Source organism: Danio rerio, chromosome 23 (genome assembly GCF_052040795.2).
Source record: "Danio rerio strain M-AB ecotype USA chromosome 23, GRCz13ab, whole genome shotgun sequence".
NCBI lineage: Eukaryota > Metazoa > Chordata > Actinopteri > Cypriniformes > Danionidae > Danio > Danio rerio.
The window spans coordinates 35,751,614-35,765,284 of record NC_141043.1 but is presented as its reverse complement, the minus strand read 5'-3'; the positions used below and the strand labels follow the sequence as shown (position 1 = coordinate 35,765,284).

General features: G+C 33.9%; 1 protein-coding gene across 21 annotated transcripts in view; it reads left to right on the top strand.

The window, feature by feature from the left end:
* plxna2 (plexin A2) overlaps positions 1-13,671 on the top strand; it is a 775,091-nt gene that overhangs the window by 643,299 nt on the left and 118,121 nt on the right. For all 21 annotated transcript variants that reach the window (XM_087307494.1, XM_087307492.1, XM_087307488.1 and 18 more), the window contains 3 exons: positions 2,319-2,519; positions 5,114-5,210; positions 7,273-7,472. In XM_087307494.1, coding sequence (XP_087163620.1) covers positions 2,319-2,519; positions 5,114-5,210; positions 7,273-7,472 — 498 coding nt within the window. The remainder of the gene's footprint in view (positions 1-2,318; positions 2,520-5,113; positions 5,211-7,272; positions 7,473-13,671) is intronic.

Genomic DNA, 13,671 nt, shown 5'->3' with positions numbered 1-13,671 from the left:
GCAATTAGCAGTCGATATCCGGAATATTCTCTCTCCCGGCACACACAAGCATCCCACTTATTCACACACAACCATATGCACAAAACAAACACTCACGTGGGCAAAAAGGCCTTACCGTGCACCATCAATCATGGTGTGTATGTGTGTGTACTGTATGCACATTTGCATTTTTGTTTGTGAGGGCTTGCATGTGTATGTTTGAGTAGATGTGTATCGTTGTTTTTTTAACCTTATAGTTTAGGGAGAAAACTGCTGTCCTAGAGGTTTGCTAAATATAGATAAATGTTATCTGGTTATATCCAAGGTTATGGTTCATTAAAAAAAGATATATGAGTAATATCATATGAGTAGCAGTGCAATATGGCTGTATATCAGCACTGGTGGGAGACGTACGTTGGCTCGAGGCCACAGACTGAGTACCTTAAGGTGCATCTCGCACCTCCACTGACTGCGCGCACACCTCACGAAAAGGACGAGGCTTTTATACTGTGATAATCCTTAAAACAACACAGTGGCAGTCAAAAGAAACAGACCGTAAAGTCAGATAAACAGTAGATCGTTTCCAGAACTACGTCATATCATTAATATCATTCAATATTTTGAAACTAATTATGTTTTGTATTTTTATAAATTATTTTAATGATTATGAAGATTTTTATAACCATTCAAGATTTTTTTAATTAAACTTTGATGCATCGCTTGCTTTTGTTCATATCTTTGACAGTTTTACCTATTAAAGTTTATTAAAATATTAATGACAACAGAACATGGGCTGCTCTACAAATATATATTTTTATTATGGCAAGAATAAATGCAAAAAAAAAAAATCCCAATGTTTTTATAGATTTAGCCTGCCCAACATTTCACACATCACTGTCTGGCTAGTTTGAGTCCTATACTTATGTTAAAAAGGCAATAATGGTCCAACATTCCTGACTATTATCACTTATAAAGGCCAGAAAAACAGGGCATCAGTATATTAAAAATCGATAGGTTCAAATATTCCTCTCCAGCTAACAATGAAATAATTCTAATTCTGTGACATCATTTTAGTTTTGTAACTATTGAATTGTTTTAATTGTAAAATTGTAATATATACATCAGTGTAAAACATATGACTGGTGGAAAAACATATTCTGTAATTTTGAATTTTTTTCAAAATTAATGTGGTTACAAAACAGGTGATTTTTGCTCACATTTCAAGATTATAAGGCTGAACGGTATGAAATGCCATCAGTTTACAGAGATTTCCCAGTAATTCTGTGTTGCAATCGGGATATCACCATAATTAACCCCGAAAAACCCAAAGCAAATGAAACACTACCAGATTACTATCGTATAAATACACCACTACAACATACAAAAGAGAGAGAACAACTAAGAATGTAATTTACCTGTTTTAGAATGATTTAATCAGCTGTGGTTTGAAATTTACGCTGAGTTTTTCTCACTTAAGGACTTATTATGCAGTCTCTGTCGCCATCTTGTGGTGGAACCTCAATTGTTTTTGCTCTGCTCAGTATGACAGGCTAATGGCCGCCGATGTGCTTTTTTAAAATAGGCCTTATCCTTTTAAATAAATTGCATTGTTTCAATCTAAACAACTACATTCTTGCCTAAAAAAGTCTCAAAGTACATTATGTTGTCCAACAGCTGCAATATTTGTCAAAATGTAGTGAGTTTATTGATCTACTGTCACTCTATGTGGGTGGAGTAATATGATGAAAAGGCTGTACGAGTTCTGCTATTGCAAAATATTGCACATCTATCAGCCAATCAGATTTGAGAATAAGACAACTGTTGTATAAGTATATTTATTTATTTATTATGTTTTGCCAGATAATAACATTATACTTTATATCTATTTTAGCTTCCTCTTTTTATTTATTTAATTTCCTTTGCTTTTAATGCCCTTGTATAAACTGTATTTCTGGCTCCTGTCTTGTATACTACAAGTCTCCCTTATGCCTCCATTGAGTTTGGTAAATATGTATTCGTCTATGATATTTGTGTGTGTGTGCCTGTGTAGAAGTGTAGTATCGGAGAGGCACTAGGGACACCTCTCACTGGCTGACCTACTATTGCTTGACGTCTCCACACACAGCTTTTAGAGAGCAGCACATCACCATGCTTTTAAAGAGCACCTGAGGCCTGGTGTAGGGACTGTAGCTGAAGTATATGCATTTCTGTGTACACATGTTTTGTAAACCTCTTTTCATCTATCTGTCATGCTCACTACTAGGCACACTCGGATGGGTTGGGATTTTACTTATTTGCCTTGACTACCCGTTCACCTCTCGCTCCCTTCACTTCTTTAGGACTGCCCTCAACTGGTGCGCTCTGAGGAGATCCTGATCCCAGCAGGAGAGGTGAAGCCCATCACCCTGAAAGCTCGGAACCTTCCACAACCTCAGTCGGGGCAGCGCGGATACGAGTGTGTGTTACACATTCAAGGAGTCAGTCACAGAGTCACGGCGCTCAGATTCAACAGCTCCAGCGTGCAGTGCCAAAACAGCTCGGTATGTGTTAAGCTGTGAAGGAAGCTGAAAAGAAAATCAATTAAATGTCAATGATATCATACAAATTGATCATAGACAACAACAGGTCAATTGAGAGAAACTAAGACTCCAGGTTAGGTTTATCACCTGTGAAAGTCGCCCGACCTAGATTTGCCCAAATATAATGTCAAATTTATAGTTCGAAATTCACACTATTACAGTATATACTGTTATATCACCAAATTATCAAAGCTACATTCTGCTAATCAGATTGATCGGCTAACTAATAAGAAAACTGATGGGGTGAATTAACTCAAATACACTCAAATGTTTTTGTGGAGGTAGCTAACACAGGTTACTATGAGTTATCAGATATGCCTGTGTTTACATCCGCAAATGCAATCTCTCTTGCTGGCATGCTTCATCTCTGTGTGCCTGTGATTTATTCAAAGTAGGGACTAGGAGATCTAACACGTCATTACTGATGATAATTCAGTCAAATATTGTGCGAAAATAGCTAATTTAACCATATACTTTAACTATATATAACCATACTGACCAACTTAACTATACAGTATAACTATAACTTTATTATACATGATCATTATATTATGGAATAACCAACAGCTTACAGTGTTAAAGGATTTTAATTGCACTTCAAGGAGGCACAAAGTACTTTTTGACTTCACGTCATGCATATTTTAAATGTATTTAACATTCATTAATTCATTGATTATCCCTTACATATTTACAAATGATTAATCACATCCAAGATAAAAGTGTGTACACACATAATAAAAATACACACGTGCACTGTACATAAAATACAAAAATATACAAAAAAAATACACTTAAAATGATTACTTATGCATATATTTATATACACAAAAAAATACTCAGTTCGCACAAATATGTCTTGTAAATATGAACTTTGATTCTGGTTGGGATTAATCAATTTACAGCACTAATCTCAACACTTGCCTCATTTTTACCAACCAAAAACCACAAAAATCGAAATTTTTTATTGGTTACTAGACCAGGGATTTTCAACTGGTGGGCCTCAGCGATCCTGCAGGTGGGCCGAGGGATAGTTTAAAATGAACTCTCAATATTGTACTAGAATTTTTGGATTTCATTATTAATATGCTATATTTAAATTATCAAAGTATTCTCCTGTTCGCTGATTAATTTCTTCAAACAGCCTCATGATCGCGTCTGCAACTACTACACGTAAGTCTGTTCATTCACAATGCTGAAGTGAAAGTCACTTTTTGTGTATTTTTTGTGTGAAGTATTTCATATATCCGCATAGTTGTCCAAGTCAATGTCCTGTAAGTATTTTATAACGGATTCACACCTATACAGGAGGATCTAGCGAGTCTCAATGGTGTTTCTGCCCATTGATATAATGTAAAATAAACTTGCATATGTGCTTCAGACGCGCTCTGGTGGAGCTGTTCACTGTTCTTGTCAGCGGTCTCTCAATAAAATCCAGCTGCAAACTTAACCACCATCAGATCAACAGGTTTCAACAGATTTAGGCTGTTTTACTGTATTTTACATTTGTCTGTATATTTTTGAATAGTAGATATTTAATAGATAGTAGATAGATTTAGTAGATATTCAGTCAGTCCAGTTTAAAGCAGAAGCTGGTCTTTTGCAATCTCCCTGTTGACATATATTTGTTAATAAATAAAGGTTTAAATGAGAATTTTATACAAACATTTTAAAGAAAATATCAAACAGGTGGGCCTTCAATAATTGATGGGAGAAAGAAGTGGGCCCCGAAGTGAAAAAGATTGAGAACCCCTGCTATAGACCATTTTAAAGGATTTCCTGTTCTACATTTTTAATTTTCAAAGGTTCCGAGAATCCTAAAAGGTCAACATATTGATAAATATTGTTAGGACAACTGTTTTAATGTTGAGATATAATTGAATTTCATCTTGTTCAAGTTATTTAAACAGTTTGGCAACAAGCAGGGAATGTTCATGGGCCAAGGGCATCGCCACATTGAAATGGTCTATAGAGATCCACATACACTAAGTTTAATACATGCTTTTGAATAACTTTTTCATGTAAAACGAATGTAGTTACAAACTGACCCTACCAGTGAATTTGATCTAACCCTAGATCTAGTTTAGCAGTGGTTACTTGCTACGATATGTGATGATATAACAAATGGAACTGTGAAATTCAATGTGGCACAGCAGCGGTTTACCTTTCCACCTCTTCTTTCGTCTCATTTTCTTTCATTCTCTTTCAAATGAATGCACATCCACGCACTCTGTAAGCAGAGATGAAGGCGGTTGGAGCTCAGTGTCCAAGCTGTAGAAAACAGAAGCGTTGAAAGTCTTCCTTATTCCTTAGACTGATGATGCAAGGCCGGAGTAACTCAATAAGAGAGCTAATGCAGTCAAACCACGGCTATTTCCCTCTCTTTCACTCTCTCGCTCATGTTATTTGCCTCACTCTCTTGTGCTCTCTGCAGTTTATTCCTTCTCTCTTTTGCTGCGTATTGTAATCAATAATGGACATTAAATCTAATTTTAAAAAGTATGAACTTTACATTGTGTTTGCAAAATGTTGTATACTCTTTGTCCGTCTCTCTGCAGTATCTGTATGAAGGCATGAGAATTAGTGAGCTGCCTGTGGATTTCTCAGTTGTCTGGAATGGAAACTTCATCATTGACAATCCTGAGAACATCAAAGGTAACGCACATGAAGGAAAGCATGAAGAAGTGTGTTTCTAAATTGAAACATTATTAAAATATTCTGTAAACTGTCTGAAAAAACAAAATAATCTTGGTTTAATGTTGTGTTCTCTTCAATTAGGCCAGTTAGATTTATGCATATGCATCTAAAACCTGTATAATACAGGTTTTATAATAATTGTTTTATAATAATTTATAATAACTGTATAATAATTCATATGATCAATAATTATTCAATAAATTTATTAGGTTGTGATGATAAAATATGCAAATGCTGTTGAAGACAAAATGATTAGCCCTCTTGTGAATGTTTTAATGTCTTTTACAAGTGATGTTTAGGAGAGCAATGATTATGACTTGTGTAGAGAATAAAGTATGTATTGAATAAATGATAAATACATAAAATAGAATGAGTAAATGTAAAGAATATGTTGAGGATAAAACATATTTGAATAGAAGAACCAACCCAGAGATGGGTTGCGCCTGGAAGGGCATCCGCTGCGTAAAAACTTGCTGGATAAGTTGGCGGTTCATTCCGCTGTGGCGACCCCAGATTAATAAAGGGACTAAGCCGACAAGAAAATGAATAAATTAATGGCTACCCGCTTGTTAAGTGTGACATCACTCGAAGCGCCTTCCAGGTCCAATAGCTCAATCAAACTGTATGGGAAGACTCAACATATAGTAATAATAAATGTTTACAAAGCGATGTAATACTTTCGAAAATAACGATCGCAACATATACAAACATCCCTAATATCTAATGACCAGAAAGTGATACATTTTTTATCATTTGTAAAAATATTGGTGTCTGTAATCCAGCCGGTCCAGAGACTGTTGTGATTTTATATACTTTATATTCACTTTATTATGTGGTATGACTAAAAGTGCTCATAAGTGAATATTTCCTTCCGTAGTTGGTCCCAGAAACGTTAAGCGATCCGCTAGAAACGTGAAGGCCGCTGAAGCAGCACCGACAGATCCCAAATTTAGTTTGGCAATACTTGACGCCACCCATTTAAAGTGAATGGCAAACATTGACGCTGATGCCCTGTGGGAATGGAGCATTATTCAAGAAAATATTTTAAGGAAAATGTTTTAAAAAGAATTTAAAAATATTCATTATTGATCAAACTGAAACATGACTTTTTAATCAGTCTTGTTGTTATTTTTATTTTTATTTAATTTTTTATATTTAATATTTAGTAATTAGTAAGTGCCATAAATATATAGGCAATGCTGATGATATGCCATTAAAAAAAATAAATAAATGAATAAATAAATAAATAAATAAATAAATAAATAAATAAATAAATAAATAAATGTTTGTTTGTTTGTTTGTTTGTTCGTTAATTCATTTATTCAAAGGAAGGTGGAATCAAACCACAGGTTTATGATTTCTGGATTTTATTTAAATGTGTTTTCTGTAAATTGCTGAAAAGTTTATTACTCTAACTTCAGTCTAGATAGTTATGAAAACAAACCCTAAAATAAAATGTAAATAATGTTTGATTGCCAGAATAGTAATACAGCATGATCCTACATCAACTAAACACCCTCTGGGTGAGCCTGTCTGCAACAGTAGCCAAGCCCCAAACGCTTCTCATTGGTTGATTTTGAAAATGATTGATGGATTGACAAATCAAAGTTGTGATAGTTCCAGCAGGGCTCAGTGTTTATACTTTTGCTGGAGATAAACCCTGCATACTATAGCAGTCAAATTAGGTTAAACTAAATCTATTTAGACAAAAATCTCACATGCTTCACCTTTTAATGACATTTGAGATGATTGATCATGCTTATTGTTATTCATGTCATGCTTATAGAAAAATGAGAGTCTGAAGTAGCTTTTTTCGTGCTCAGCAAAAGCTAAACCCTCACGGTTGTGCTGAGCTTCGTGATTTCATCAATCCTCAAGATGTTTTTGATCAATAATTCTGTCAGATACATCAACCTAAGCTTTCAGGAAATCCCATACAAACTTGTTACAATTTACAGCACATCAAACCTCATATTGTCGTGGAACAGTCCCTTCAGCAGTTTCCTCCTGTATCCCACAGTGCACCTGTACAAATGTGGCGCTCAGCGGGACAGCTGCGGTGTGTGTTTGAAGGCCGAGAGGAAGTTTCAGTGTGGATGGTGCAGTATGGAGGGCCGATGTACCCTGCGCCAGCACTGTCCCATGACCAACCCCTACACCAGCCGCTGGCTACACCTCGCCAGCACCAATGTCAAGTGCACCAACCCTCGAATCACCGAGGTGGGTCTGCGGAAAACATTTATTTCATTTTACAATCAAGAACAGTCAGGTCTCGATCTGTTTTTTCAAACTTTTACGATTTTTTGTTTTGTGTTTACATGAAGTTAAGAAAGATCTCTGAAGGCTAATTTGATGCTAATTCAGCATTAACATACCAGACATGAATACTGTATAAGTGTGCATCCAGCATCATTGATAACTCAGACAAATGCGCACACACAGATACTCTCACTTGGTCAACTCATATTTCCACTCTGCTGTCTGAATGAGCTCTTTATTGATGCTGCTATTCATAGAAAGGTGAGCTGTGTGTATGGAGAGTAATATCTAATCTTCCCTGTCACTCTCATCATCAGTCTAGCTGCCAATATATCACGTTTTCTTGTAATTAACGCAATGTTAGAACATTGATGGCGTACTGTGAGAGGTGTGTGCGTGTATGTGTGTGTGTGTGTCTGCTGGGGAAGACATGGTGTTTAATTAGTTTAGGTAACGCACCAGTGGCCTGTGTTTAAAGTACCTGACTCATGGAACCCATTGATTCACGTGGCTGTTTGCAATCTGCATATCACAAGCTGTTGCCCCATGTGACACAAACCAATTAAAAAGTAAGGGTTATGACTTCTTGTTGTCTGTTTTCATTAAGGATGAATGGGCAAATTAAGGTTAAGAGCTATGAGAAGAATGGCTTGTTTTTGTTGATGGAGAGTGTTAAAAATGGTGTTAATGTTGTACTGAAGCATTGGGCCTTTGTTTGTGTTTATGGAGGTGTCGATGTGTGTTTTCACTTTTACGGGTGTGTGTGTTTGTTATACAATTTACAGTAAGTCATATAATGCAGGGTTATTAAAGGTAATTAAAACTATTTAAAAATGTATTTATTACATTTACTATTTATTTATTTATTTATTTATTTATTTATATTAATAACTATTTAAAAACTATTTAAACAATTTGTCCTTTGAGTGTTTGTAGTCTTTAAATCATTTTATTAATTTATTTTAATCAATTGTATTTTATGTCTTTTTAATTTATTAAATATTTATTTTATTTATATTAAATTAAAGTATAGTTTAATTTAGTATATATATATATATATATATATATATATATATATATATATATATATATATATATATATATATACATACATACATATACATACATACATACATACATACATACATACATACATACAAATATGTATGTATTTTTTTATTAAAACTAAATTAAATGTAAATGAATACAAAATAAAAAAATAAAATGCATATATTTATTTATATATTTAACTAAATTAAATAAATATACATGAATAAAAATAAAATAATATAATTAATGAAACAAATAATAAATAATTATTAATAACATTATTAATAACTAAATTTTATATTAATTAATAAATTATTTAATTTATTCATTCATTAAAACATTGTGCTTATATTATTAATTATTGATTAAAAGGCTGAAATAAAACACACAAACAAAGGATAAATTGTAACAACCAATAAAAAAGCCAAATAATACTTAAAAAACAAGTAAAACTATTATTTAATGACACATTTATTCAATTATTTTAACTGTAATTTTATTTTAACATACAGTTGAAATCAGAATTATTAGCCCCCCTTTATTTATTTATGTTTTTAAGTAGTTTCCAAATTATGTTTAACAGAGCAAAGAAAGGTTCACAGTATGTCTGATAATATTTTTTCTTCTAAAGAAAGTTTTATTTGGTTTATTTGGGCTAGAATAAAAGCATTTTAAATTTTTTTTAAAACCATTTTTAGGTCAAAATAGTTTTTTGACCTTATTTTTCAATAGTTTACAGAACAAACCTAATCCTAATAATCCTGCCTAGTTAACCTAATTAACGTAGTTAAGCCTTTAAATGTCATTTTAGGCTGTATAGAAGTGTCTTGAAAAATATGTAGTACAATATTATTCACTGTCATCATGGCAAAGATAAAATAAATCAGTTATTAGAAATGAGTTACTAAAATTATTGTGTTGGGAAAATCTTTTTTCTGTTAAACAGAAATTAGGGGGAAAATTAATGGCCTAATAATTCAGGGGGGTTAATAATTCTGACTTATTCAACTAAACAGTACCTTGATACACTGACTTCAACAGAAACTCTGCCACTTAAACTATCAAAATTGAAAACATACTCCAGTATTTATTATACTACTATATTTGCTTACTTCATATACAAAAATGCAAAAAAAAACAAAAAAAAAACATAAAATTACAACAACAAAAACATGAAATATACAAAAAAACAACATAAAATTACAATGCACCAGCACATTCATCTGACCTTGTGCATGACGTGCATCAATATTGATAACATGTTATGCACATGCTTTTATCACACAATCTTAAAAGGCTGCATTCAGTACTATATCTACTATATATATACCATCCCTTGTGGATGCCAGATCCAGAATGAACATGGAGCTCTGCATTTCGTGTTTTCAAACGTGCATTTGCCAAGCCCAGATTACAAAGCAGCGGAGCAGTACCTTCAAAGCAAATTAGTGTGAATATTTTTAATGCATCCATTTTTAATCTGTTCTCTCCAAGTTGTTCATTTCCATTTTTTCTTTTCTGAGTCCCACTCTCATACAGAAAAAAAATGTCCTCCAGAGCAGTCGGTTCGGCAATCGTCTTGTGTTCTTAATTTAGTTATGTTTTTTGTCTGAATATAGACACACGTAAGCTGATTTGCGCAAATACATAGACATTAGCGAGATCTGCCTACAAGAAAATGACAGTCATGAATGATTAACGCTTCTATTAAGCAGCGCTCTATCCCTCCTCTAAAGATTCATTAATATTAATGAGGCTTAAGTCCTTAGTGAAAGCCAAGGGTTCGGCATCAAATGAATGTGGAGGAAAGGCAGGTACTTGAAGCTGGTCTTGACGTCGCTCTTTGCTTCAGATGCTCTCTGAGCCTCTCCTTAGTAGCTCAGTCACGGAAATGTTGGTGACAGTGCGTGCTTCGCAGAACTGATCTCGGATCAGACATGGTAAACTTTGTGAACTTTTTGACTTTTTATGCATTTTTTGTGATTAATTATTATAGGCTTTAATTTAAGATGAACTATTATATAATCATATAATGTTTTAATAAATGTTATAATACTTTCATTTAGTTTAAATCCAAGTAAATAAAAAAAACATATTTGTTATAAATGTATACCATTCCTCTTAACACATTTATGGTTACATTTACAAAAAGCATAAATTAATTACTAACACTTTAATTAAAATTTAAATCAAACCATGAGCAGAGAAAAATATGTGGCAAGAAATCAGTTAAATATTTTTCTTTATTTTTTTTATGGTTATTTTATTTGTTTTGTTTAATTTAATTTTATTTTGCTTGATTTTATTTTTCATTTTATTTTATTTAACTCTACTTTATTTAATTAAAATTTCTATGTAATTTAATTTAATTTTAATACATTTAATTTTATTCTTTTTTATTTAGTTTATTTTATGTTTGTTTGGTTTAATATAATAATAAATTTTTTTAAAAATTTTATAAATTTTTACATGTAATTTAATAAAATTTTGCTTTATTTAATTTTTTATTTAATAAAATTTTATAAAATTTGTTTTTCTTGTTTAAATTAATTTAATTTTTCTTTATTTAATTTTTCTTTATTTAATCTTATTTTTTATTTGATTTAATTTCACTATTGTAATTTATTTTATTTTGTTTATTTTATGTTTATTTTGTTTAGTTAAATTTTATTTTGTCATTTTTTATTTTATTTCATTTAGTTTTATTTCACTTTAGAGGCATACTGTACATTCTTGACTCCAAGAAATGCCAGAGGGCTTTAAGAAATGCATTTGCAACCATCCATGAATTTGTTTCAAAACATAGACCAAGGCCTCAGCAAATAATGGCCTAAATACACAAACACATCCTGACACTGACAGCAAGAGAAAGACCGTCCACGATGAAATTTGTCATGAATAAATAAAACTGAGCCTGATAGAACCCTCAACGCTTGTCTAGTACGACACAGTCTTTCCACAAAGTCACATGTCTGTTTACAGAAGAGCATTCAGCTCGACTCACTCAACCACAAACTCCAATTTTAAACCGGATGCACCACTTTCAAGTCCCCAGTTTCTTTCTTTTCTTGCTTAAACACTCGCTTGCTTGGCCGAGGCTCAAAATCAAGGCCTCTTTTTTCCCTTCCTTTCAGTCTTTATCGCAGCCAACCGTGGGGACATTTAAGAGCAAATAAAGTGTTTAGTGTGCAGTTTATGCAGCAAGAACAAGTCATAAGCTGAGTTTTATCAAGCCCATAAATTGCATCTCACTGTGAATTTGGGACGTGCTTGAATCAGCTGAAAAGACTCCAATCGCGGTAACAAATCACACCTTTCGTCCTCCTGCTGCACACTTTCATTACAGCTTCCTAATTATACACAGCAATTGAGTGCGCGAAAACCCCACGAGGACAGGAAATACATCCCCATTTAGACTCCAACGTGCTGGTGTTAAACATTAGCATTTCTCCATTACTTAGCTAAAGAACCGTTCCAAATGAACTGCAGCACGCAGGGACAGATTTTACCTGTAAGGTGGTCTCACATGGCCAGACCTTCAGACTAACGGCGATACATTGGACTCATCTGCAGTTTTCAGCTCATCAGTGAATAATTAAACAAATTAATTTTATTCAGCATCATGTGTATAAGCATGAAATTCCAGCATTTACAGTAGTTGACCCTGATAAGCAATCAGCTTATCAGCCATCTATTAGCCATCAGTCAGATATTAGCCATCTATTTTTATGCGCATTTTGGATTGTATCAGAAAAAACTCACCTAAAAAAATTAGGGATGCACCGATCCCGATACTTGTATCCTATATCGGTTCAATACCGCATATTTTTGCTTGATCGGGTATCGGCCAGCTGGTATTAGGGATGCACCGATCGCGATACTTGGATCAGATATCGGTTTGATACCGCATATTTTTGCTGGATCGGGTATTGAGCCACAAAAGCCACGAAGGTAGCCTATTATATGGCTCTAGAAAGTTGTCATTTAGGCTTACTATATCCCAAATATTCTGAAGTCATTTTATAGCTTAATGTAAAATACAGATCAATATTCACATGGTTAAATTCATGTTGAGTTCAGCGCTTTCCGCCACTGCGCCTGTCAATCATTTTCCATTCATTCACAATTAAAGCTGTGTTTATGACAACACAAAAAACATTCTCCAAGACTATTTGTTTCTGTTAATATAAGTAATCGGTGGAGAAATGCATTTAGTTTTGCATTAAATGGGTTCATTTTGACCTGCAACATGGAAGTCATTGCTGTTTCTATATCATAATGCGCTGTGTCTGTTAGGCTACGTTTACACGGCAGGCAAATGAGTCCAGAATCGTATTTTTTCCCCCTCATGCGACTCAGGTGATGACACTGTGAACAGCCTAAACCGCGCGGAATCTGATCTTTTCAGTTCAGGGGAAACTTTCTCTCCGAGAGGAAAAAGGGCAGGTGCTCGAGCACCCAAACCCCCCTTCTGCACGTGTCTGCTGTTTATAACGAAGTAAGATTAAACAACTCTGCAAACAGAGATAAACCAACTCCGCCTTCACAGTTCAGTCTGCGGCTGCTCATTAACCCTTTATGAGTTTACTACATCGCTGGCCAGAGCGCCACGCACCGCGGTTGTCATAAATCACAAGTGATTAGTGTTTTTAATCACAAAAGACTTATTTTAGGTCTCAAATGTCGAAATACACATTAGTAGTAGCAGAACAACCCTTTACAGTTAATAAAATACACCACAGTTGTCTGTGAAAAGGGTAATAATCATATAAGCATGATCTGACAACGTGCTTACTCATTCAGTATACACATTGTGTGCATAATTAGACATTTTGGGGTCTCCATAATGTTCTATTGCGCATGCAGTTTTGGACCATGATCTGTTCACACTGCAAATCTGATATTGGCCACATTTATAAGAGCAGTGTGAACCGCCATGCAAAAAAAATCTGATTTGAGCACTAAGCCTCGCAGTGTGAACGTAGCTTTAGACAAGCAAATCGCATTTACAGCACTGAAGTAGAGATGGTTATTACCCGCTCTTTACACACAAAGTAGACCTACCTGAAACTTTAAACTAGAAAAGCTGGTACAGATCCAAATCTGATCT